Source organism: Glycine max, chromosome 9, assembly GCF_000004515.6.
Source record: "Glycine max cultivar Williams 82 chromosome 9, Glycine_max_v4.0, whole genome shotgun sequence".
NCBI lineage: Eukaryota > Viridiplantae > Streptophyta > Magnoliopsida > Fabales > Fabaceae > Glycine > Glycine max.
This window is the reverse complement of record NC_038245.2, coordinates 25704107-25727202: the sequence shown is the minus strand read 5'-3', so window position 1 is coordinate 25727202 and position 23096 is coordinate 25704107. Positions and strand designations below refer to the sequence as shown.

Below are 23096 nucleotides of genomic sequence, written 5' to 3'. Positions count from 1 at the left end.
ATGGTCCCCAATATAACAAATCAAAAAACAGTTTCTCCTCTCCCCATCTGAAGAGAAAACGAAGGTCCCATAAGGAAGAAGGTGATTTGGTTGAGGAAGGTCATTAAACCAATTGTTCGTGACCACTGCCAGATTTCGCTGCGTGTTAATCAAGCTCTATGGATCCAGGTATTCCTTAAAACCTCTTGATAATCTGACGTAATGTGTTTTGGTACTCATTTAGTATTGTATATGGTTTATTGAAAATTCTGAACACACACATCTTATAAAGTAGTTACAAAATAATGAGAAAAATATAGTTTTACTAAACTTGGTATTGAGTCTTGTATTTTCAAATTAATAAATCTCAGTCTTCCAAATTTTAGAAATATCTAAATTTAGTATCTCTCACTAACTCTGACAGCTGTTAGTGACCATATTAACATGACAGTAGTAGATTGACAAACAATTTATAACAGTCTAGGATATATTTTCTTGGCAGTTTAAAATTCCGTTGTTGCATTTGAAATTTGTTTGAACTTTATTAGAAGTTTTCGACCACCATAAAGAAATCAAGGCCAAAACTCCATCATATATAGAGAATGATGCAAACCAAAAAATGTTAACGCCCAATTAGGAGAGATCATGTAGCATCACTAACAAAACTCAGCTGATGAATTTTAGCAAAAAAGCACTTTCCTCCACCTCCATTCTTCTTCTCTCATCCTTCACCTTCCCGACTCTCTTCAAAGCATGCACCAAACTTTGTTTTCATGTCAGCACTTAGAATCACACATTGACCGATTCATAATATGTTTGAGATGTCTGATATATAATTGAAATTATTTTAAGTCTTTCATAAACAATTATTATTTTAAGTTTTTGATATAATAAAAAATTTATTTTAAAATTTTATCGTCAATTAAATGATGACGTGACATTATTTCAATAATTCTTTCAATGTATATGAATCATTAAGATGTCGTCACATAATCATTTAATTAATTAGAACAAAATTTTTAATATATCATGGATTCAAAATAAAAAATATTTTACTAAAGACTCAAAATAAAAATTAAATATATATCAAACACCTATAAATTACTTAAGCCTTTTTTTTTTTCAATTTTACTCTTATTAACACAAAAATTCACATTATTTCTCTATGTAATTCCAAACACACCCTTAGATTACTTCCATATAATAAAATTGACAAATAATTTAGAATAATAATTATAAATTAATCGCTGGGTACCTGCAAAAGTAAACATCTATATCGCATCTGTATTGGGTGTGGTGAGGAGGATGAATCCGGGTCTCATTTATTCTATAATTGGCCTGGTTTCCTCAAGTATGGAATTTAAGTTGGACTTGGTTGGGAGTGGATTCGGTATATAGAACGGTCACAAAATAATAATATGGGAAGGCTTTAAGAATCCTAGAGACTTAATTTTAAAAAAAAATTATATAATCAGAACCTAATTAAAAATAAAAACAATTTGGGAACCTAGTTAAAAATAAAAACAATCTGGGAACCTATTTCAAAGTTCACAAATAGTTTAGGAATTTATTGAGTAATTTAATTATTTTATTTGTGAGATAATTAAATTTTATATATTGCAATTCAAAAAATAATCTTATATTGTTTTAATGCTTTTTTATTTCATCTTATTTCACTATGAATCATATTAATTAGTTTTTAATAGTCTGTATTTTTTTTTTGTCTGCAAAGTCTGTATTCTTTTTAATACACGATAGATTTGTATTTTGAAAAACACTTCTTGCTTGGTTATTCATGAATATAAAATTATAAAAAAGTATCATATATATTTATAATTCAAAAAATAGTATTTATGGTGATATTTTTTGTGATAACTTCTTCACAAGTTCCATTTTGGTGAAAATTGTTTTATTTTTATGAAAAATATTCAATTTGGACAGTTTAGTATAATAATTAAATTGGATAGAAGTCTAAAATATTTAAAAAATAAATAAAATGAAAGATGTATATTCATATTAGATTTAAACAGAAAATGATTTTAATTTAGTTGATTAAACAATCCATATGAATTATTTTACTCTCTAGTTGTTGTTGAGTTTGATTCTTGCCAATAAAAAATTATGATTAAATAACTTTTTTGTCACATTACTTTATTTATTAGATTTAATTTGATCTTCTAGTTTTTTTTTAAATTGAACTTGATCCTCTAAGTTTAAAAAACTATTCAATATGAGTTTATTATTTAAATTTGATGGTAATAAGAAATCGTATTTTATGATAAGTTTAAATTATCAATAATTTTAAACCATCACAAAATACATATTTTTTAATATTAACAATTTAATTTAAACAAAATGATTAAATAGAATCTATTCTAAAAATTAAAAGGCCAAATCAAACATGTATAATTAGAGGAAAAAAACCAATTTAACCAAAATTATAATATATTTAAACATTTAACTGTAGTTTCAGTACGATGACCAAAGTATTTTAACATTATCATGTTAGACTTATTTATCTATAGAAAAATAAAACAATACACGAATACAACATTTTAAATGCAGGCATAATTTATTGTGGTACTAATAATTGTCTTTAAAATATATTAGAAAAAATATTTGTGAATATATATTAAACTAATTATTTAATTTCAATATATATTCATTTTATTTGAATTAAATAACAAAAAAAATACATAACCCGCATAAGGGATTAAAGCATGAAAGGATATCTCAAAGTTGCACCGAAAAGATAAAGACATCAATTATCTAATAGTTACAAAAATAAGAAAAATTAAGAAAAGTCTTTTAATTATATAAAAAATGCCTTTTTTATGAGTAAAATAAATGTGCCATGCATCACACATCTTATAAAGTAGTTACAAAATAATGAGAAAAATATAGTTTTGCTAAACTTAGTATTGAGCCTTGTATTTTCAAATTAATAAATCTCAGTCTTCCAAATTTTAGAAATATCTAAATTTAGTATCTCTCACTAACTCTGACAGCTGTTAGTGACCATATTAACATGACAGTAGTAGATTGACAAACAATTTATAACAGTCTAGAATATATTTTCTTGGCAGTTTAAAATTCCGTTGTTGCATTTGAAATTTGTTTGAACTTTATTAGAAGTTTTCGACCACCACAAAGAAATCAAGGCCAAAACTCCGCCATATATAGAGAATGATGCAAACCAAAAAAAGTTAACGCCCAATTAGGAGAGATCATGTAGCATCACTAACAAAACTCAGCTGATGAATTTTAGCAAAAAAGCACTTTCCTCCACCTCCATTCTTCTTCTCTCATCCTTCACCTTCCCGACTCTCTTCAAAGCATGCACCAAACTTTGTTTTCATGTCAGCACTTAGAATCACACATTGACCGATTCATAATTTTTTTTTAGTGGAAACAATAAATAATTTATAATATTTTTGTAAAATAAAAATATCGTAAGATTTTATAAAATATATAATATAATGACAAAAGAATAATCTAAAATGCTTGAACTAGTCCTTTATGCATTTTCCTTAAAAATGTTATGTGATCATTTCATTGTCAATATTATAAAAAAAAATATTTATATATGTATAACCATCTATCTTCTTTGTGATGATGTATTCTATTCTTCATAAAATTAATTAAAAAAAACATCTTAAATGAAAAACTCTCTTAATTCATTTTTACTCTATTAAAAAATTAGGATGAAATTTTAAATAAAAATATGTAGTATAAGTTATTAAATGAATTAGTGTGTTATGTTGAATGCTTATTAGAGAAGTTTGAGCATTAAAAATCAAGTTATCATTTTGATCCTTTATTTTTTTTTAGGTTTAATTTAATTCTTTAATTTATATATACAAGATTCACTTTTTTCCCTTTATTTTTAAATTTTCTAATTAGGTCTTTATTTTTTAGTCTTATTTTTGAAAATATTCGTTGATGATAGAAAAAAGAACTAATTAAACTTATTTTTTGAAAATAAAAACCTAATTGAACCTTTTAAAATTAAAGAGAAAAAATTAAACCTAAAAAATAAATTAAAGGACCAAAATGACAATTAAATCTAAAGATTAAAAAGGATAAAATAATAAAATTAGTATCAATTTATTTTCTTTTTTATTTCTTATAATTTTATATATTCTTTAAAAAATTATCTTATAAAAACAATACCTATATTTTTTTACAGGGATCAATTTTTTTGCTACACATATATAATTAAAATAAATAAATTTAGTGTGAACAATTGCCCCCACATAACATTAAGTGGGTTCATCTCTTCTTAAAATGATATTTCTTTTTATCCATAAAAATTAAAAATATTGAAGTTACAACATTCATGTATTCAACCAAGTGAACTAAATTCCTTCCTAGAATGATATAAATAATGGTGTCTCTGATATCTTCAAATTACAATACTTGAACAGGTATAAAGATATGCATGCCATATGTATGCGCAAATAAATTGATATAGCTAAAAATCCTTTGATATACATATCTTGGTTGAGATATTAAAGCATCAACTACATCAATATGATTCCAATGAAAGTAGATCTACTATATTAAAAAAACTTAATAGAATTAGAAACCAACGGCCCCTAATGCATTGTATTACCATCACCTCTGAAAACATGAACCTCAAGTGTTGCATCTTCTCTATTAACAAGCTCAAAGACACAAACATCTCCTGGTTCCAGTTTATTTTCTCTTGCAAATAATGGCCAGCCAGCAGAGAGTGTGCCTTGAGAATTGTATTAAAATAATAGAAACTTTACAGGCCACAATTTCTTTCTAAACTGTAACATCACCACATTCCAGTTCATCTTTACAAAATACTTCCTCACAGAATCCATCGGCACTTGCTGCATCAAGTATCATATATGTATATATGTTCATCACTTTCATAATAAAATCAAACAATCAACGAAAGATTAATATAACACTTGTTCATGAAAGATCAAAATCAAACATTTCATCTTGTTGTTATTTCTGTTTTCATAGAGTAATAAAAGCTACCTAAAAAATAAGCTACAAATTGCACTTGTTGAATACATAGAGGTCTAACATGTACCTGTTACCGATACTAATCTAGAAATAGACTTGCATTCAACATCAAGGATTTTCTTTCTCAAGAAGTTACTTTCTGTCTTAGGTCAAAGACTAATCCCGCTCTCAGTGCGTGACTCAAGGTAATTTTGCACACCATAGTTTGAGTCATCTAAAGTGTAGATATATAGCCAATGATTGATAAATTATCGGTTAAGATTGTTATTAACTGCATACATATATAAAATATATTATGAAATTGTTTAAATTTCAAGTTTTGATTTTTCAATTAACAGCTATACTCTTCACTTTATTCTCAAAAAGGAATCCCACGTGAAAAGTTAGGTCTAATTAACTGCATCACCTTGAACTGATTCTAAATCCTCATTGTGTAGATAAAAATGGAACAATAGATACCTTGTGAAATGGGGCAACTTGGTTCTTCTGCACCTCGAAAGATGGAAACCTTGAAGGCAAGGCCCTGGATCTTCTGGATCAGTTCAAAAACACAAACGTCCCCCACATTCAAATGATTTTCAGATGCAAATTTGTGCCATCCCCCAGTAATTGTAGGAGCAGAACAAATAACAGGCCATGTTCTCCCTTCCAAGACCTCAAGGATGACAACTGCATGTGTCTTCTTCAAATATATTTCTGCAAATTCAGGTGGTATTTCCTGGAATATTTTTTCACAATAAAAAAAAAATATAAGAACAAAGAATTATATTTCTTCTGCAGCTTCCTTATAAAAGAAGCTGAGTAGCTGACTCATGAATCACGACAATGCATATATTTAATCAAAGGCTCACCAGGTAGTCTCCATAAATAAAGGATGGATTCATGACAAGCTTGAAAGAGGGATTTTCAGATCTGAAAGCTGTGGCTCTGTTTAAAGCTGTAGAAGTTAATTGCTCCCCTTTTGGCCGTTCAGTGTGAAAAATGCCTCTACTTTCATCTTCTGAAAAATTGAACATGACATGATTAATTTATAAAAAATTGGCCTCCGAAAGCTAATTGGATCCACAGAATAATCTTATCATGACATATACATACCATCTAATTCATGCTTGACAAATTTTGCCTTTTGAGATTTAATGCTTCTAATTTGGACATGCCGATGCAAGTTCACCACATTGGGCCTTTTTTTAACATTTGTAGTTAGTCCAGCCTTCATTTTCTTGGTAGGTTGAGGAGAAGACACTGTGGATTTCTCTCTAGTCTTTTGGCATGAAAATTTCTCATCCAAAATTTCAACAGGATCGTCGCTAATCTCGACATGGCTGCTGTCCTTTCCATGATGAGTACCATTGGAAGGATAGTCTATTTCAACGGCACTGGTGTCGAATATGTGCACATTAAAATGAGAAGTTCCCTCATATTCAAAGAACAGCAGGTGACCATGATCTAGACCATAGTATGTGGCATACTCCTTCCAACCCTTTTGAAACCAAATCTCACCATCATGCTTGGTCCAATATATTTTCCATCTAGTACTATCTGGGGACTTTAGAGACACAGGGTTTGACATTCCATCTCCGTATTTTTTAGTGAAAATTGTTGGGAGCTTCTGCAAAGACTGTTGTTAGCATTCACAAGCATAACAGCGCAACATAAACCCCTAAGTAGCTATCTTATCAATTCAAACATATGAAATGGAGAAGTATTTTTAATAAGTATTAGGAAAAAACATATTTAATAAGTATTTTGATAAAATTTTGTGAAACAAGTGCAAAAATGTTGTGTATTTCCAACCAGGGGTTTAGCTCAATTGGTTGAACTGAGTGATGTAAACCGCTGGTATTGTGTTTAACAGATAAAAAAAAATTGTGTATATCCAGGTTCATGCATGCAGAGATAAGAAGAGACAAGTTTTTGTGAAGAACAATATCACATATAATACATTTCTATAAATATAGAACCCAAAAGATACAATTTTTTTTAAGAACTAAAAACAAAATCATCAAACTTCAAAGGACTCAGAAGTAAAAACACATGTAATATCCTACATTAATATTAGTAATAATCTGCTATAAATAGTGAAGTAGACTCATTTGATGCTGCTAAAGAGATGAACAACAGAACATGATCAAGTTCTCTGAAACAAGAAGTGTAATGCTTACAAGTAATCCATGTGCAAGACTTGCTCTGAAGATGTTTTTAAAGAAACGAACCGCAATGGGCTTGGGATTCTTATTGCATGCGGAAGTCATGTTATGGAATGGATGTTGAGATGAGATCTAAGGGTCAAAAACAAAATGGGATATTTCTAACTCAACAATTGCAACTAAGAAACAATGCTAGCTGCTTGAGATGATCAAGTATGAAACGCTACAAGTACAAAACTTAATGAAGGACCCTCGAATGTTGTTCTCCACATTTAAAGCGTAGTCAGAGTCATGTTTATTAGTATATTTTTTTGTATAACGTTATTTAATTAAATCTTAAATAAATAGCAAAATTTGTCTCTAAAAATTATCCAGATGAAAAATATAAATTTAATTATTGAATATGTAAAAAATACAACAAATTAGTTCTTCGTCAAATTTGTGAGATCATTTTATCATTAAGATATAATATTCAAGTATCAATTTGACAATAAATTGTATTTTTTATGACCAATTTGATATTAAGTTACAAGATTTAACAACCAACTTATCATTAAATTGTTTGCAAGATTAATTTATCATACATTTTACATTCATGGACTAAATTTGAATTTTTCATCTTCCAAGGACCAATTTGTCAACGTCTCACTTTTTAGAACAAATTTGACTATTTATCTTTAATTAGTATATTTAGAACATTGGTTAAAGAATTAAAATAACTTTTTTTATTAGAAAGTTCAAAACTGTGTTGTCCATGATTTATTTTAAGTCCTATGATCTTCACAATAAATATTTTTTTCTTTTAATTCTTTAACTAATGCCCTAAGCATAGTTTTAAAACCCAACCCGACCCGGACCAGTCCAACCGAGATTCGGTGGCATAACCGGGTCGGTTTGATTATTGGACCAGCCATGCATCTGGCCCAAGATGACTCGCCCAGACCCGACCAATTTGGGGTAAACCTAGTGATCCAGACCAGTTTTTAAAATCTGCTTCGCTTAAAAAAATAAACAAAAAATGCTTCAAAACGCTCCAAAAAAACAACCGCGACTTGTGTAATTGTGTTATTGAATTATTATATGTGGACTTGTGTCATCAATTTTAATATTTCAATTGTTATTTTGGATTTTGGAGTATGAATCAACTTTTCTTAATCAAATAATGTTAGTTACAAACTTATATATAATAGATACATATATAATTTTGAATATTTTAATATATACTGGGTCAAATCAGATCAATCACTGGATCACAGTTGGACCAATGACCTACTTTCTCAACCGAGTCACTAACTGGACTGGGTTTTATAACTTTGATCCTAAGTACACCAATTAGAACACCTATAATTAATTATAAACAATTTTGATAACAAAATTAAAATTTTAATTGTCAAATCAAATTAATATATTTAAATTGTCAATAGTTTTGTCTGGATATTTTTTAAAAGAAAAATAGAGAAATCAATAATCAATAACATTATACAAATGGAAGGAAGACAAATGCCAACTTTTAGCACGTGTCAACGTATAAGACTATTTGGAAAAATTAAGCTCAATCAGATTTAGGGACTTGCTTAGGGCATCCAGCATTTTTGCTGGGGCACCCAGCAATATCCAAAAATGCCAAAAATTCCCTTATGGTATTTTCGGTTGTAAATAGCAGGTCCAATTTTTCATTTCTGCAGTGCCATTTTTTTTCACAAAATTTCCGTGACTTAGTGTAAATTGCTTCCGTTAAGAGCGGTTTGAAAGCGTATTTGGTCTCCGGTGGTGTACATGCCTTTGTGAGTAGCATACGATGAATTTTGGTCGATTTCCATCGTCGGAGTGCAAGAAAAAAATTGACGTGCATACAGATTGGCAATCCGTATGCTCATACGTCAATCGTATGGTTCATAAGGATCAGCAATCCGTATGACAATCTGTATGGGCCATACGGATTGCCAATCCGTACGTGTTCGCTGGTTTCGGCAAGTGTACCGGATCACACAAGTAGTATAAAACAGTAAGAATCGAGTATCGAACACTCGGGGAACTTGTGTTATTTGGTAAGTTATTTCAGCAAATAGGTGTCTGGTGTGTAAAGGTAAGTGTGAATATGAACAGGTGTATAAACTATCTATGCAAAAAGAAAGAAAATCAGCTAGAGAAATGATGTGTAAAAACAAGTAGAGATATTCTTTATCTAACAATGCTCATGTGTTCTTATGGTGTCTCCTGAGATACTAAACCCTGATTCCTCATGATAGTTTAGCCTAATCCTGATCAAGCATCGTCTGCAAATTCCTCTTGTAAGACTAAACTCAACCAGGACCGCATTAAGACACACATACTCAACTAAATTATTGCACCCCGATTCCTCGTGAAAGCACGACAACTCAGCCCTGCAAGGACTTTAGAGTCAGACCAGTTTCCACTGTTGAATGACCCTAACAAAGCATGCATCTACATGATCAAGGTAAAGGCATACTGGAATGAAAAAAAGATAGCATAGAGAACACACAAAACATCATTAAATAGATATAAATATATTTACATCAGGTACCTACAGGGAAGATCCAATAAAGGATTTAGCTTTCTATACCAGGAAGCCTTCTTAACAACAAAGAGAAGAACAAGATGAAAGATTGCAAAAATACAAGTGGTGAGGATGTCTCCTTCAACTCTAGGATCTCACAATCACTCACAAACTCATCTCAAGCTCTCAAACCGGCTTAGCGAGAAGGTGAAACATAGCATTTTCCAAAGCTTGCCTAATTAACCTGAAATTGAGAGAAAATGATTATTAAACACACAAAATGAAAATACTAAGTATTTATTACCTATACTTAACAAAAAATACTTATAAAACTACAAAATAACCATAAATTGGGAGAGTTTGATATAATGTATACAAGTTTTATACACAAAAGTTAGTCGTTTTCACTAACTAACAACTACCCCAAATTTACAGTTTTGCTTGTCCTCAAGCAAAAAGAGAACAACTCACTTGTCCTCAAGTGACAATGACATGCAATGACTATGTACAAAGGTGTATGCTACAAAAGTTACTGATTGCATAATAAGAGAATGGAGTAAAATGCTCTCATCACTTGTCTTTCACAAAGTATGCAGTTATCCAAAGAGAAGAATAAAATGTAACCTGAACAGTTAAATGGAGTTAGGCATAAGACAGATATCAAGAAAAGTAGTTTAAACCACAGTCTCACGGCTACTGTTTCTCTCAAGTACAAGTGTTTAAGCTATTCATTAATGACAACTAGCAAGAGGTCCAATCTTTGAATTTCATCTCATGCCATAAAGTCATAAATGTATAAACAGAATCAGAAGGGCTTTCTCAGGCTTGTAGTGAGGCTTGGCTACAAAAATTCATTGGTTTTTATAGGATTCAAAGGTTTAGATTCTCATAAATCACAAATCGCAGACTTATCCCAATGGTCTTTTTAATACACTTAGCTTGCTCACTAGCTTTTTACTTTTATTTGCTTTTGACCTTGTTACATCAGCACACTTTATTCTTTTCTTTTCTTCTTCTTTTCTCTTTTTTTTAACATACAACTTATTTGTTGTGTGTGTTGATGCTTTCTCTTTTCTTTTGCATCCCAATTAGTTCCACTCCCCCAAATTTGGGGTAAATTTGCCTTGAACCATATGCTCTCCTAGAATCTAAACAAGGTATCAGGAGATACTTATTTAAGTTCAGGGTTCAAATTTTTGACAATATCATTCAGTTCAAAAAGGGTGCAAAGGATATAATTATCATTTAAGGTAAGCTTTTTGGTCAAAAGGCTTGTGTATGTACAATCATGGCCTTCATCATGTTCTAGTTTATACATTTCATTCTAAAATTTAGATATTCATGCAGAGATTATTACTCATAGTTAGTCGTACACTCACAGTTTAAGGTCACACTCTCACCGGTTTTGGTTCAAGCTTTTCTTTCACAATCAATCTGTCTCTGACTAACAATTCTAAATGCAAGTTCACATTCTTGTTCTTTCTTTGTCTAACATACATACTTGCTCAAACTCATGAAAAGAAACACAAACTCCATCACAATCATGCACTCAATTCAAAATAAAAGCATACAACCATTTTTCACAAAAAGATAAAAGTGTTTCACTGCCATGTCATCAAAAACCAAGTTAAACTGTTCAAAATACTTCATAATAAGCAAACTAACTACCCATAAATAAAACTAGCAGTGTATGTAGACCTAAAGGAAATACTGTACGAAAACCAAAATAATAATAATAATAATAATAATAATAATAATAATAATAATAATAATAATAATAATAAATCAAAAAGCAAAAAGTATCATCAGGAATCAAAATTCCTATGACTGAACATCCTCCTTATCTGTCAGATGCAATACTGGAGTAGCTGGAGGAGAAGTGTCCAGGGCCAGGACTGGTGTGGTCTGGCCCTCAGGTATCTCTAAGATAGGAGTAGAAGAGTATGTTGCATGCTGAGGTGAAGATGGATCCATCCCTGGAAATGGTACATCAGCTGGTACTAGCACTGGTCCAGGATGAGTAACCTCATTGGATCTCGTCTCTAATTTTATTTTTGAAAAGTCAACAGCTCCAGGGATGATGGCTTCAAATGAGTGATCATTTTCTAGTTCTAGCTCATGTTGTTGAGGTGCCTAGGCTGTAAAAATTTCATTATCCCCCACAAAAGAAGGTCGGGCTCCAGGCCAGGCCACCTTCCCAATGAACTGCTCTACACTCATAATTGGCCTTTGCTGAGGTAGTTCCTGCAAGCTTTGCATGATGAGAATCTGTCCTTCAAACAAGCTTTTCAATTTGGCATCTGAAGTCTGAGAGCTCTGGGCAGATAAGTCTGCTAAAGCTGGAAGTGGGGCTGAAGTAGAAGATGCAGGGATGCCATCTATTGGTGCAAAGGAAGAGGGAACATTAGTTGCTCTGAGCTTGGTCTTCCTTGCCTCTGGAAAATTAACTGTTTGGTCATTCGTATTCCAACAGTTCCTTATGATATAAGCTAAGTCAATGACCGGCCTTAGGTTTTCATAGGAGGTAAGAGCATCAGATCCAACTCCCCTCTGTCGCAACCTACCCTTCGGCGGGAGGGCGACGCGAGACTCGCGGGATGCGTGTTCCACGAAAGGAATACGCGCGGAGTCGCCACCAACGTTTATTTGAGGAAAATGTCGGAAAAACCGGAAAAGACGCGATCTACGAACTTTTAAGTGAAAGGTTCGGGAGTTGTATTTACGCACGGGGAAGGTATTAGCACCCCACACGTCCGCCCCAAGGGACGGCAGCCTTTAATCGAATGTGCAAACATGACTTTGATTTTTACGTTCCTTTTTATGTCCTTATATCCTTTTATACCCTTTTTATATTTTTCCCTTTTTTTGTGGTCGACAAGGGTGTTTCCCTTTGCTCCTACGTATTCCTCAATTTGGGATGAGAAAATCAGACCTACGTAGTTCTTTTTTATCAAGTGATTCTTTTTTACTTTAAGAGGTGATCATTTTAAGGCGTTGGACCTTAAAAATGATCCATTTTACTTAATGAGGAAATGAAATGACAAACTTCAAAAGCCTATTTTTTATGGACGAGCTTGACTAGGCGAATTGACTTTAGCCTTTTAGTTTCACTTTAGTTATTAATCAATTCGATTAAGAATGAGAAATCCCAAAGAGAAAACGTCCACTTGATTTTCCGCTTTATTTTACTAAAAGATGTCTTTTTGATTATTATATTATTTTTTACCTCTTTTTGATTTTCAACGTGGTTACGGCACGACCGAACGGTCGGAATTTATTTTAACCGAAGTTAATGGATAATACAATTCAAACGTTCGGTGGAAATTTATTTTATTTTTAAGTTAAGCGAGAAATGACTTAAGTAAAATGGCTTAAGCACGTCAACAGGGGGTATAAAAAGTAAACAAAACGAGAATAAAAATGCACGAAACACAATGTGGACCACTACGGGCACATAGAATGAATCGAAAAGCTTGGTTCGAGGTACTTACCCGTTGAAGATCGAAGAACGATGAAGAACGAATGAAGAACGTCGAAGAACGGTTGAAATCTTTGCGAAATTCCTCACGGAAAACGTTACGGAAACGTTTCGGAAGCGCCTCGGCTTAGATTTTCTTCACGGAAACAATTTTTCCAAGCAAATTCGAAAGAGAGAGAAGTGCCTAAGGGGCTGAACCCCTTCCTTCTTGCCTCCCTCCCCTATTTATAGCAAAATAGGGGAGGTGGTTGCCGCCCAGCTCGCCCAGGCGAGCAGGGTTGCTTCCTCCAGAAGCAACCGCCTTCTGGAGGAATATTCCGGAGGGCCCAAGTGGGCCTGGGTGCTATTTGCACCCCCATTTTTACTAAGTACACCCCCCTCTGCTGTTTTTTGGTGATTCTTTTTTCGTAAAGTTACGGAAACTTACGAATTTCGTAACGATACTTGTTTTCTTTCCGTAATGTTACGGAACCTTGCGGATTACATAATCATCCCCTTTTTGACTTACGGAATGTTACGGAACCTCACTTAATTATGCAACGATGCTTCCATTTGATTTCCGGTGTGTCACGGAAACTTACGGATTGTGCATCAATATTTTTTGGTTTTTCGGCATGTCCTGGAATTTCACAAATTGCCTAATGATGGGTGCCAAGCACCTCACAAGGACCAAAGAATGGTCGCACGTCGTGGAGCAAAGGTCCCCGGACGAAATTAGGGTATGACAGTTGCCCCTCTTTACTTGTCTTTTATTGGAGATAAAAGGAAAGTAAACATAAGACACTAATTTCGTTCCTCTCGATTTGACGAGAGTCGCAGGTGACCATAAAATCCCCACATGCAAATGACTTGTTGTTCCCAAAATTTCACAAATTGCCTAATGATGGGTGCCAAGCACCTCACAAGGACCAAAGAATGGTCGCTTGTCATCAAGCAAAGGTCCCCGAAAATCAGTGTATGACACTAATTTCGTTCCTCTCGGTTAACGAGAGTCGCGGGTGACCATGACTTGTCGCTCCTAGAATTTCACAAATTGCCTAATGATGGATGCCAAGCACCTCACAAGGACCAAAGAATGGTCGCATGTCATCAAGCAAAGGTCCCCGAAAATCAGTGTATGACACTAATTTCGCTCCTCTCGGTTGACGAGAGTCGCGGGCGACCATGAAATTTCCGCATGTAAATGACTTGTTGTTCCCGGAGGAACAAAAGGTGCAGAAGACTATGTCAGCCTCTGCATGCTATCAAGCGTTCTGTCTTATAGATAGCAAAAGAATGTTTATACGGATAACCACTCGGGTATTTCCGCGTATCATCGGGCCCGCCGCCTCTGGATGATACAAGGGTGCAGAATGACCAAACTTGGTCTCTGCTTGTCATCGGGCCCGCCGCCTCTGGATGACAAATGGGTGCGAATAACCGTAAGGTATCTCTGCGTATCATCGGGCCCGCCGCCTCTGGATGACAAAAGGGTGCGAATAACCGTAAGGTATCTCCGCGTATCATCGGGTCCGCCGCCTCTGGATGATACAAGGGTGCAGAATGACCAAACTTGGTCTCTGCTTGTCATCGGGCCCGCCGCCTCTGGATGACAAAAGGGTGCGAATAACCGTAAGGTATCTCCGCGTATCATCGGGCCCGCCGCCTCTGGATGATACAAGGGTGCAGAATGACCAAACTTGGTCTCTGCTTGTCATCGGGCTCGCCGCCTCTGGATGACAAAAGGGTGCAGAATGACCAAACTTGGTCTCTGCTTGTCATCGGGCCCGCCGCCTCTGGATGACAAAAGGGTGCGAATAACCGTAAGGTATCTCCGCGTATCATCGGGCCCGCCGCCTCTGGATGATACAAGGGTGCAGAATGACCAAACTTGGTCTCTGCTTGTCATCGGGCCCGCCGCCTCTGGATGACAAAAGGGTGCGAATAACCGTAAGGTATCTCCGCGGGCTACCAGCTCTTGAGTCATGGCAACAAAAGGCGGTATGGTCGACAAAAGCGAGGCTCTTGCTCCTACGTATCCTCCAATGAGGAACTCAGACCTACGTAGTTCTGGATAACTTGTGAGACTTGAAAGACTCTCAGTGTTTTCTTCGCTAAAATGCAAACATGCTTTAGCAAAGAGACAAATATTCCAACTGATTTAGAGCAGCATATGCTCTTTTTTTTTTTTTTTTGAGTGAAAAACAATGCGTCTACCGGGGAAGGAGAGTCTGCTGATGAAATCTCCCATAACCATAAATGAGATTTTGGATGTTAGCATTTCGTTTCTAAATGATCATTTAGAGGAAACACTGGGTTCGACAAAAATAGAAGAAATCCACTCAAAGTGTATCAATCTCGCACAGGTAAGTGTTTCATCCTAATTCCGAACCATAGATATGTCATGACTTGACTTTGCAAATTATTTCCTATCAAATCAAAAATTACACGCGATCATGGATCAACAGGGCTTCCCTTGGGAATGGGTTCTTTTGGTGGTTTCCTCTTTCGGCTTTTGTGTGTTTTTGGCTTTTGATTTTTCTGGCTTTTTTTCTTTTTCTGTTTTTGTTTAGTGCGGGGCGAGAAAAAAGGGTCGCTAGCGCACGGGATTTCGGTTGGTAATCAAAGGGAGAAGACCATTTTAGGTCGTGGATTCCTTTCCTTCTTTTTGTTCATTTGGTGACAATTCTGTATTGTTCAGATATTGTCTGGTTAAAAGACCTTTCTGCACATTTCTTCTAGTTTCTTTGATTAAGAACTTTCTTTCCTTCCTTTTTTACTTTCTCCCATTCTTTGGTTGGGAATTTTCTTTCTTTTCCTTTTGCTTTCTCCCACTCTTTGATTGGGAATTTCCTTTCTTTTCTTTTTGACTTTCTCTTTGATTGGAAATTTTCCTTCTTTTCTTTTTTGCTTCCGAGGGTAAGGATTATGGTGAGTCAGGATTTTGGCTCAAGGCTTGTAGAATGGCTAGACATGATACATGTCAGGGTTTGGTTTGGTTCAAGGATAAAAAGGGATGCCCCACATTATTTCCATGACACAAATGCAAAAATGATGATTTGGAAATTTTATGCAAAACTGGTCATGCATGCACCTATGCGGACACTCAAGTGTCAAATTTTTATGGTCATGTGATGCTAGGGCTTAGGATTCATTCCCTCTATTTTTAGATCAACCCAATGTTTCCAAAATATGTTCTTTTATCCATTTGTGCATTCATCCAAGTCCATTTCGGGCGTCCGAGAAAATTTTCACAGCATTCACCTTTCAGGTGTATACACATTTTTTCAAAAACTAGTTATGATCAATGAATTTTTTCAAAGAAAAGTTGGAAGTCATCTCTTTTCAAAAGCATATCGGTTTTTCAGCTAAACAACTTATTTTTCTTTTTTTTCTTTTTTTTTTCTTTTTTTTTTTTTATTTGTTTATTTCTTTTTCTTGTTTGTTTTTTTTTCTTCTCCTTTTTTTTTTTTCATGAGGTATTTTGCTATATACATGCATATCCAAGGTATCTTGCTACCTAACCATACATATATATGTTTTGTAAGGTATTTTTGCTATATACATGCATATCCAAGGTATCTTTCTACCTAAACATACATATATATTTTGTGAAGTATTTTTTGTTTACATACATGCATATCTAAGGTATCTTTCTACCTAAACATACATATATATATTTTGTGAAGTGTTTTTTGTTTACATACATGCATATCTAAGGTATTTTTCTACCTAAACATACATATATATATTTTGTGAAGTGTTTTTTTGTTTACATACATGCATATCTAAGGTATTTTCACTACCTAAACATACATATATATGTTTTGTAAGGTATGACTACCTTCCGAGCTTGTGCTTGTTTTATTTAAATTCCCAGGATCATGAGCAACTAGGTGCGTCCTACTATAAAAAATGATCAAATAGCAGGCAGAAATTTAAAAGGTACTAGGTTGCCTCCTAGTAGCGCTTCTTTAACGTCTTGAGCTGGACGCATGATGGCTTGTAGGTCATGGACCTAGTACTTTGCTTACCTTTGGCTTTGGACTTGGTCGCCTGCTGGTCGGCCATGTGTCGTAGGCAACACTCTAACCTTTTTGCGGATGAGCTGAGGTGAACTCTAGAGGTGGTGGCGGTGTGTCTATTGCCCGCTACCGGCCATCCCAATGCTGTTGTGGTGTTTCGCCCTGCGCCTGCCTGGGGGCGCAATACTTCTTGATGAAAGCTCGATTAGTAGGGGGCCTGATGCCCTTGCTTGAGGTGACAGGTACTCCGTAGAACTGACAGAGACCCGTAATTAGAGCTTGACAACTCCAAGACCCTGTTGGACTTCTTTGGGTCCACTGGGTGTCTTGCAGGCGCGATCCCTGCAAACAATAGATGAAATCAGAAATCAATTGAGCGATGTGCATACTTACCTATGATGACATAACCTTGCCGGGGGGTACGGGCACCCTATAGGACTGATAGAGGCCCGTAACCAGAGCTGGAAACCCCAGGGCCCTGTTGGACTTTTCCGGGTCCACTGGGTGTCTTGTGGGTGCGATCCCTGCAAACAATAGATGGTATCAGAAATCAGTTGAACCATATGCATACTTACCCATGTCGGGACGACACAGACCAACTGATACTTTTGCAGGGGGTGATTGGCATTGCGGTCGCTGGGCAGAATGTTGATAAGTAGCAACGTCATCTATATCTATGTAAGAGTGGTCATGTTGGTGCGCATGATCCGCACTCGTCTCTTTGCAGCGGCACAGGTGAAATCTTGCCTCGGTACGCATAGTAGTTGTGTGATAGCCTCCCTCTCTGGTTGTGCTTGCACAGTTGGCCCTCCTCCAATATCAGGGGGTGGCCCAGGAACCGTTAAAAGGAAACTACTGGCCCCTTAACCGGAAGTGCAAGTCTCGGTTAAGCATTTAAGGGCAAAGGACCTTAAATTCTTTTAAGGTGTGGATGTCGAGCACACTGAAAATGAGGACACGTAGCCCTCTAAAGGTGAGGGCGTGCAACCCTCTAAAGGTGAGGACGTGTAGTCCTCTGAAGGTGAGGGCGTGTAACCCTACAAAGGTGAAGGCACATGACCCTTTGACGGCGAGGACGTGTAGTCCTCTGAAGTTGAAGGTACATGACCCTTTGAAGGCGAGGACGTGTAGTTCTCTGAAGGTGAAGGTAACTAGTACCCAAGGTGAGGGCGTGTATCCCTCTCAAGGCGAGGACTTATAGTCCTATGGAGGTGAGGGCGTGCAGCCCTCTGATGGTGAGGACGTGTAGTCCTCTCAAGGCGAGGATGTGTAGTCCTCTCAACGGTGAGGGTAACTAGTACCCAAGGTGAGGGCGTGTAGCCCTCTCAAGGCGAGGACATGTAGTCCTCTGGAGGTGAGGGCGTGCAGCCCTCTGATGGTGAGGACGTGTAGTCCTCTCAAGGCGAGGACGTGTAGTCCTCTCAACGGTGAGGGTAACTAGTACCCAAGGTGAGGGCGTGTAGCCCTCTCAAGGCGAGGACATGTAGTCCTCTGGAGGTAAGGGCGTGCAGCCCTTTGATGGTGAGGACGTGTAGTCCTCTCAAGGCGAGGACGTGTAGTCCTCTGACGGTGAGGGTAACTAGTACCCAAGGTGAGGGCGTGTAGCCCTCTCAAGGCGAGGACATGTAGTCCTCTGGAGGTGAGGGCGTGCAGCCCTCTGATGGTGAGGACGTGTAGTCCTCTCAAGGCGAGGACGTGTAGTCCTCTCAACGGTGAGGGTAACTAGTACCCAAGGTGAGAGCGTGTAGCCCTCTCAAGGCGAGGACATGTAGTACTCTGGAGGTGAGGGCGTGCAGCCCTCTGATGGTGAGGACGTGTAGTCCTCTCAAGGCGAGGACGTGTAGTCCTCTCAACGGTGAGGGTAACTAGTACCCAAGGTGAGGGCGTGTAGCCCTCTCAAGGCGAGGACATGTAGTCCTTTGAAGGTGAGGGCGTGCAGCCCTCTGTTGGCGAGGACGTGTAGTCCTCTAAAAGGTGAGGGTAACTAGTACCCAAGGTGAGGGCGTGCAGCCCTCTCAAGGCGAGGACATGTAGTCCTCTGGAGGTGAGCCAATAGGTACAAGTACCAAAGGACTTTACAAGAAAGGAAGAGGTCGACTCTTTGAGAGGGCCTCTCATCTATTCACTTATTACCTAATATGAACATAATGATTTTTTTGGGGATGCAAATGTATGCAACCTTCATCTTGAAATGCAGTAAATGCAGGCTTTGTATGCAATAATGCAATGTTTATGGAAAATTGTACAATGTTCATGACATTCTTTCCTTGTTTTGTGATTTTGATTTTGATTTAATTTTTTTGGAAAACACAGATTGACTGTCCTTTTGAAAGAGGTGATAATTCATGCAACCTTATCCTATCTTTTGCAAATCTCTCCGGGAACCCCCCCAAAGTGTATGTTCTTTTTTATTTAGTCACTTGACCATTTTGGAGTGACGGCAATGGGGTCGTTTGATGTTTAATCAATCCATTGAAATTCTAGGGTTTGTCCCCTTTTTTTTTGTTAAAAACATCGATGGGTGAGAACTTTTGATCGGCCCCTATGTTCACTTAAGGCTCATGCACGGTGCCCCTCATTGCCCCAGTGTAAGGCTTTGAGGTACCAATCGTTGTCTTTCGTCATGACCTTGTAGCTGGGAACCTATTGAGTGAGAACTTCTAATCTGCCCCTAGGTTCACTTGAGGCTCATGCACAATGCCCCTCATTGCCCCAGTGTAGGGCTATGAGGTGACCATCGTCGTCTTGTTTTCACAACCTTGTAGCAAGGGAGAATGAAAGAAGCAGTTGATTCTTGCAAAAAAGAATTTTCCAAGGACGAGAAATAATTGAAGGATCTTTCAGTTGATGGATTAAGTCAAATGACTCCTATGTAGAAGCAAGATGTTTTGATGTCTTGATGATGCTAAAGGATCAAGTGCTTCTAAGTTTTATCCAAGAAAATCAAGATATATGATCAAGTTTGATCTCTTTAGAATCTTTAGGAAGAAGTTTCCAAATTGAAACAAACAAAGGTTTGACCAAAGAATTCTATCATTTCAATTTGAGATTTGCTCTCTGGTAATCGATTACCAGTAGTTAAAAATGTTTTTATTCAAATTTTTAAAACCTGTAATCGATTACGTAAGTCTTGTAATTGATTACCAGAGGGGATTTTCAGAAAATAATTTCCAAGAGACATATCTATTCAAATGTTTTATGAACGGCCATTCAAATGTTTTAAAGAGAGTTTTCATTGCCCAAACAGTTTTATCCTCTCGAAAGATCAAGAGTTTTTCTGAACTGAAATGTCTTATCCTCTCAAAAAGATTCCTTGGCCAACCACTTGCTTATTCAATAAGGAATTTTTGATTGATCTTTATTTTACAATCTACCTCTTTTACGAGAGACCTCTTCTTCTCTTCTTCTTATTTCTGAAAAAGGGATTAAGAGACCGTGGGTCTCTTGTTGTAGGGGATTCTTGAACACAAGGGAAGGGTTGTCCCTATGTGCATTGTTAATCCGAAAAGAGAGAGCGAAAGTTTAATTGGGGAATAATATTCGTATCTTAATTCAATCCCCTCTTCTTCTCAAGGTAACTGAGGCCATTTGTCCAACATCCTATTCTTGATAACTCACTTCTCTCTAAAAAGACAAACTTTCCAGGATGATAAAATGAGGTCACATGAACGTCTTGAAAGCACAGTCAATCAAATGTTTTTTTTTCTTTTGAACACTTTTATTTTATTTTATTTTGAAACTTGTTTGTTTTGAACTTTACTCGTTTTTTTACGGCACCCCCACCAACGTGCAAGACGAGTAATCTCTGATTGAACAGTCTTGGAAGTCAACACTCAGGAGCGCAGGTCGCTTGAGCAAACAGACCAATGGCTTGCACCCACATTCCGATGAAAGTTGAATAAGCAAACATGCGTTTGTGAGAGGATGAGGGACAAAGATATCAACTTTATCCATTTCATTTAACATTGTAGCTGTGGTTTACAATAATGGCATAAACTTGGAAACCCTGATGAGTCATTAGGGACACCTAACAACAGCTTTCAAAATTGCCCCATGTGTGGCATCTCTTTTCAATGTCAGGATTTACACGCAATTCTCCTCAAATTTCAGCCAGCCCGCATCAATTAGACCTTGCACCTTACGCTTCAGAGCCCTACCATGCTCAATGGAACGCCCCGGGGCTTCTCCGTGACAAGCACACGTTGCGTTCGAGTCGTATTCTCGGAGAAATGGAGGTTGATGAACCTTGGCTAGGGTTATGGCTACCATTGAATTATCAAGTAGATATGGGAGCAAGTCAGCATAGGACACTGGAATTGGGGTGAATTCTACAGGCTTTCTCGCTGCAAAATTCACTTCTTGGTTGGTGTTTTTGGTTTGTGCTAAAGGTGGTGTTCGTCATTGGAAGTGCGGTAGACAGACTTTGTGGTAGATTTAGGGATGGCCTTTGTGGATAACTGGGTGGTGGGTAAGGAGAAAGTTTGTTATTGGCTGAGTAAAGATATTGTTGGGTTGGTGGGAAATTTGGCCGTACAGGAATGGCAGTCACAGCATGGGTTTCTCCCTCATCCTCACCCTCTTTATTTGCCCCAGTTTTCTCAGTCGTCCTAGTAGGGTGATCAAATTTGCCTCTTTTTGGATCCACTTCGATCTTTTTGCTGGCGAAGACCAAATCTGTAAAACTTGAAGGTGTGTAACCCACCATTTTTTTCATAGTAGAACACCGGTCACGTGTCTACTATCATTGTGATAATCTCTTTCTCTGTTTTTGGGGGTGCTACTTGAGTTGCCAAGTCTCTCCATCTTTGGGCGTATTCTTTGAAAGATTCGTGCCCCCTTTTTGCACACTTTTTGTAGTTGCATCCTATCCGGAGCCATATCAGAATTGTACTGACACTGCCTAATGAAGGCAACCATTAGGTCCTTCCAAGAATGGACTCAAGAAGGTTCCTAAGTTAGTATACCAGGCGACAGTTGTCCTAGTAAGACTTTCTCAGGAAAAATGTATCAGCAGTTTCTCATCTTTTGCGTATGCCCCCATCTTCCGACAGTACATCTTTAGATGGTTCTTGGAGCGAGTAGTCCCCTTGTACTTGCCAAAGTCCGGCACCTTGAACTTGGGAATGACCATGTTTGGGTATTAGGAACAACTTTTCTAGGTTAGCAAAGGCATAATCCTCACCTCCTTCAATGGCCCTGAGCCTTTCCTTTGGATGATCCGCCTTTCCCTTTTCGGCCATAGCAAGAGGGGCTCTTCCCACCGCAAAATGCAATGGTTGTGGTTGTGGGCGAAACTGAGGGCCCTCCAAAGTGTTTTCAAAGGGTATACCACCAACTGCTTGCCCTTCAGTGGCATATCCGAGCCAAGGCTCGAAGTCAGCTAGATTGTGGTGGGGAATTTCATGTGTCTCCCCCATGGTTTGAGAGATATGTGCCTGATGAGGTTATTGGTTCTCAATGAGTATCGGAGTGGAGTTATTGAGATTTTCATTGAGAGTGTATGCCACATTGGGTGGTGTATAGTTGGGAGGCAAGCCATATGATGGGAAGGCGTGCTCGTTTTGAATTTACACATCATGGGGTCGTCCGTACTTCCCAAATCTTTGCCTACCATATTTGAGGTTGGATGATTCATTTGCTTGAGGCCAAATGGGAGCATCGGGTTCACCTTAGCGACAGCGCTAGTAGCGGCAACTATAACCGCATTTGGCTTCCATTATCTTCTTCATGCTCATCATGGCCTCCATCATGTGGCCATTTTCTCTTTCATGGCCTCCATGTCGGCCTTCATCTTCTCTTGCACCTCCTCTGCTTCACCCATTACTCTAGCTCTAGCACGAGTTCGGTAAGGGCGCCGTAAAGCGTGTCCTTTTCTTTTTGATAACAATGATTAAGATCATTTTTATTTTATTTTATTTATTTTTCAAGGAAAGAATGCAATGAGCAATGCAACCAATGAAAAGCAT

At 36.9% G+C, this 23096-nt stretch overlaps 1 protein-coding gene across 1 annotated transcript; it reads right to left on the bottom strand.

Moving 5' to 3' along the window:
• Positions 1-4446: 4446 nt before the first annotated feature.
• LOC100815331 (B3 domain-containing transcription factor VRN1) lies at positions 4447-7312 on the bottom strand. Its single transcript, XM_003535089.4, has 5 exons — positions 7146-7312; positions 6079-6592; positions 5835-5983; positions 5443-5701; positions 4447-4841 (listed from the first exon to the last, which is right to left on the bottom strand). Exons 1-5 carry the CDS (start codon positions 7233-7235, stop codon positions 4771-4773), a joined length of 1083 nt encoding a protein of 360 aa, XP_003535137.1. The 5' UTR covers positions 7236-7312; the 3' UTR covers positions 4447-4770.
• Between the last annotated feature and the right edge of the window lie 15784 nt (positions 7313-23096).

What these genes read in the sequence shown, in the direction of transcription:
- LOC100815331 (XM_003535089.4), bottom strand. Translation starts at nt 7,235, where the DNA reads ATGACTTCCGCATGCAATAAGAATCCCAAGCCCATTGCGGTTCGTTTC. An exon ending in TGTCAAGCATGAATTAGATG is followed by an intron (nt 5,984 to 6,078) that starts GTATGTATATGT and finishes TCAATTTTTCAG; the next exon opens with AAGATGAAAGTAGAGGCATT. An exon ending in TTATTTATGGAGACTACCTG is followed by an intron (nt 5,702 to 5,834) that starts GTGAGCCTTTGA and finishes AAAATATTCCAG; the next exon opens with GAAATACCACCTGAATTTGC.